The sequence below is a fragment of the Hylobates moloch genome, unplaced genomic scaffold (assembly GCF_009828535.3).
Source record: "Hylobates moloch isolate HMO894 unplaced genomic scaffold, HMol_V3 SCAFFOLD_7730, whole genome shotgun sequence".
Lineage (NCBI taxonomy): Eukaryota > Metazoa > Chordata > Mammalia > Primates > Hylobatidae > Hylobates > Hylobates moloch.
In genome coordinates this window covers 1-3,280 of record NW_026660005.1, presented here as the reverse complement: position 1 = coordinate 3,280, position 3,280 = coordinate 1, and the positions used below count along the sequence as shown (strand labels likewise).

Sequence of the window (3,280 nt, the reverse complement as noted above, 5' to 3'; positions counted from 1 at the left end):
CAACAAGTATTGATTTTCTTAAAATTCTGCAGTCTGAATGTTGAAGACCAATGTACTGGCAGGGTTGGTTCTTGGCGCGGCTTCTTCCTGGCTTGCACTGGGCCACCTTCTAGTGCATTACGTTTCCACATGGCCTCTTCTCTGCGTGCACGTGAAAAGTGAGAGGTCTCTGGTGTCTCTTCCTCTTCTTATAAAGACGACACGTCTATTGCATTAGGGTCTTACACTTGACTACATTTAACCTTAATTATTTCATTAAAATTCCAATATAGATCCATTGAATTTAAGGTTTCAGCATATGCATTTCAAACAGGGCACAATTCAGTTGATGATACAAATCAAAAGATGGTGAGGAGCATTAGAATATATATTTTTTAATCAATAAGTTATAACGGGCCATGCAGGAACTTGTAGGAAAGTTCCTAGTAATTGGTGAAACTTCAACTATAGACGAAAATTTGTCTTCCTCGTTTCTTTCCTGGCACAAGGATGTGAGGAAGCAGAACCACAGATAATAAAGAGGAGCCCTGGGGACATCTGAGTGCCGGCGAGGAGGGAGATCACTGAGCTGATGAGGAAGCCCCGCCCTCCCTGCACCTGCTCCTGACCCGGCCTCCTGCTCTGTGGGCCCCGCGCGCCCCCTGCTGGTCCTGAGCAGCACCTGCGCCCGCGCCCTCCGCCTCCCTGCAGGAAGGTTTGTGTCTGGGCTCACACCCACCTCCCCTCACTGTGTGTCTCGCACAGTAATACACGGCCGTGTCCGCGTCGGTCACAGAGCTCAGCTTCAGGGAGAACTGGTTCTTGGACGTGTCTACTGACATGGTGACCCGACTCTTGAGGGACGGGTTGTAGTTGGTGCTCCCACTACTATAGATACGCCCAATCCACTCCAGCCCCTTCCCTGCGGGCTGGCGGATCCAGCTCCAGTAGTAACCACTGCTGATGGAGCCACCAGAGACAGCGCAGGTGAGGGACAGGGTCTCCGAAGGCTTCACCAGTCCTGGGCCCGACTCCTGCAGCTGCACCTGGGACAGGACCCCTGAGAACAGAGAGACCCACAGTGAGCCCTGGGATCAGAGGCACCTCCCATATCTCCATGTCTGGATCCCTGAGACACTCACATCTGGGAGCTGCCACCAGGAGGAGGAAGAACCACAGGTGTTTCATGTTCTTGTGCAGGAGGTCCAGGACTCTCAGAAAGCATTTCCCATGTGAGCTGGACCCTGAATTTAAGGAAATGTGTGGTGGTTTCCTGTGGGTGCCTAAGTGAGATTTGCATGTGGGTGGTGCCTCTGTATGGAGAGGTGAAAAGGGATGAGGGAGGCCCCAGTCTTTTGGGCTCACCCTGGGAGGAGGATACTGGCTATGCCCTCTGAGAACTCAGTTCTCTACCTGTGGCCTCCCCTCTCCATGCCCAGAGTCCTCTTCTTCCAGGTAGAAAATGTGCTGAAGGAGCTGGTCTGGGAAATGAGTGTGATCATGGATCAAGGACAGATTTTGGAATAGGGTCAATACTGTTCAACCCTTAAAGATTCATATAACACCAACCACACACCCAGATCATCTAAATTGTCATTTACCCCTTCAGACACATTGAAACAGCAGCTGAATGTAATAATGACAGTGAATTCAAACAATCCTGGATCCATCCAATTTTCATTGTAGTTCAGAACATCCACCATGGTTATAGGGAAGCTCCCTGTCCCTGGAAGTGGGTCATTTTTTAAAAGCACCTGAGAGCTGTCCTTCTGTGTCCTTTTGAAATCTGGGATTCTGTCTGAGATCTCAGGAGAAGGTAGTGGAACATATCTCCATCCTTCTCAGTGTGTGACCTTGAAGATGTGGCCTGGCCTCTAAACACTTCTGATTGAAAATAAGTAGATTGGGGGGCTGCAGTGACAACTTCAGACAGAAACTGTATAACAGGTCAGCACTGGAGGATAGTCTCATGAAGATCATGAAGATTAGTGCAATTGCCTTTCCTGGGGACCAGAGAGGACTTCGGTGACCCCTCCCCTCTGAGAGCACAAGGAACTCTGGTCCTTTCCTGAAAGGACACACTTGTGAAACATGGCTGGACAATGACATCCAAGCCCAGAGTCCTTACCCACATATTTATCATTTCAGGTCCATCTGTCTCTGAAAGGCTTTCTCCTCCATTGAATTGCATGAACACACCCTGGGATGTGTGGTATTGCACCGTGGGCATTTGACATTAGTTTGGTGAATTATATAATAAATAATCTATCTCCATGGATGTGGGTAACAGGAGAGTCATCAGAAGTTTGATGTGTTTTAAAATCAGGACAAACCTGGGCTTTCTTCTTAGGACCTGAACAACTGGGCTGACCTGTGGGACAACAGAGGGAAAGAGAGAGACCCCACACCAGAGCCAGGAGAACTCCATACCTACCAGATGGTCTCTGGGCATTTTGTTTGAACAGATCGAGAAGGACCTTCCTCATCCTCAGGAGAATTATGAATATTGAGGGAAATTGAGATAGATTTTTGTTTACAGAGAATAATTCATAGGCTTGTAGACATTTATGTGGGTGTGTACAGGGTTGCTAGGATATGCTTATACACAGAACAGAAAGATTATATTTCGTGGAGAGAAAAACAAAGAGCTTCTGAATTCACAGGTATTGTTTGCACAATGTGTCAGATCACTAGATCATGTTATGATGCTGGAGGTAAAACTTCCTAACATTGTCACGGAGACAAAATGCAAAAGAGTAAAGATTCAAGTGAGATTCCTTTGCAAACTACCAGTAATGAACAGGCCAAAAAAATGAACCATTATGGAAAGAGTGCTAAGAATTGGGGTTTGAGAACCTCTGCCTAGATTTCAGAGGATGTATGAAAACACTTGGATGTCCAGTCATAAGTTTGCTGCAGTGGTGGCTCATTCATGGAGAACCTCTGCTAGGGCAATGAGGAAGGGAAATATAGGGCCAGAGCTCCCGCACAGAGTCCCTACTGAGGCACTGTCTAGTGGAGCTGTGAGAAGAGGGCTGCTATCCTCCAGACCCTGGAATTTTAGATCCACTGACAGTTTGCACTTTGTGCCTAGAAAATCCACAGACACTGAACACCAGCCTGTGAAAGCAGCCAGGAGGGAGGCTGTACCCTGCAAAGCCACAGGAGTGGAGCTGCCCAAGACCATCGGAACTCACCTGTTGCATCAACATGTCCCGGGTGTGAGAAGGGTAGGTACAGGTGATGATCATCGTGGAGCTTCATGATTTGACTGCCCTGCTGGATTTTGGACTTGCATGGG

The 3,280-nt window shown here is 48.0% G+C and overlaps 1 gene segment (V, D, J or C); it reads right to left on the bottom strand.

Moving 5' to 3' along the window:
* Window positions 1-712: 712 nt before the first annotated feature.
* On the bottom strand, window positions 713-1,216 carry LOC116465656 (immunoglobulin heavy variable 4-59-like; the record flags this gene model as incomplete). The annotated part of the segment is given in 2 exon segments: window positions 713-1,039; window positions 1,122-1,216. Coding segments are annotated over 2 exon segments (373 nt in total), but the record flags the coding sequence as incomplete, so codon positions are not given.
* Between the last annotated feature and the right edge of the window lie 2,064 nt (window positions 1,217-3,280).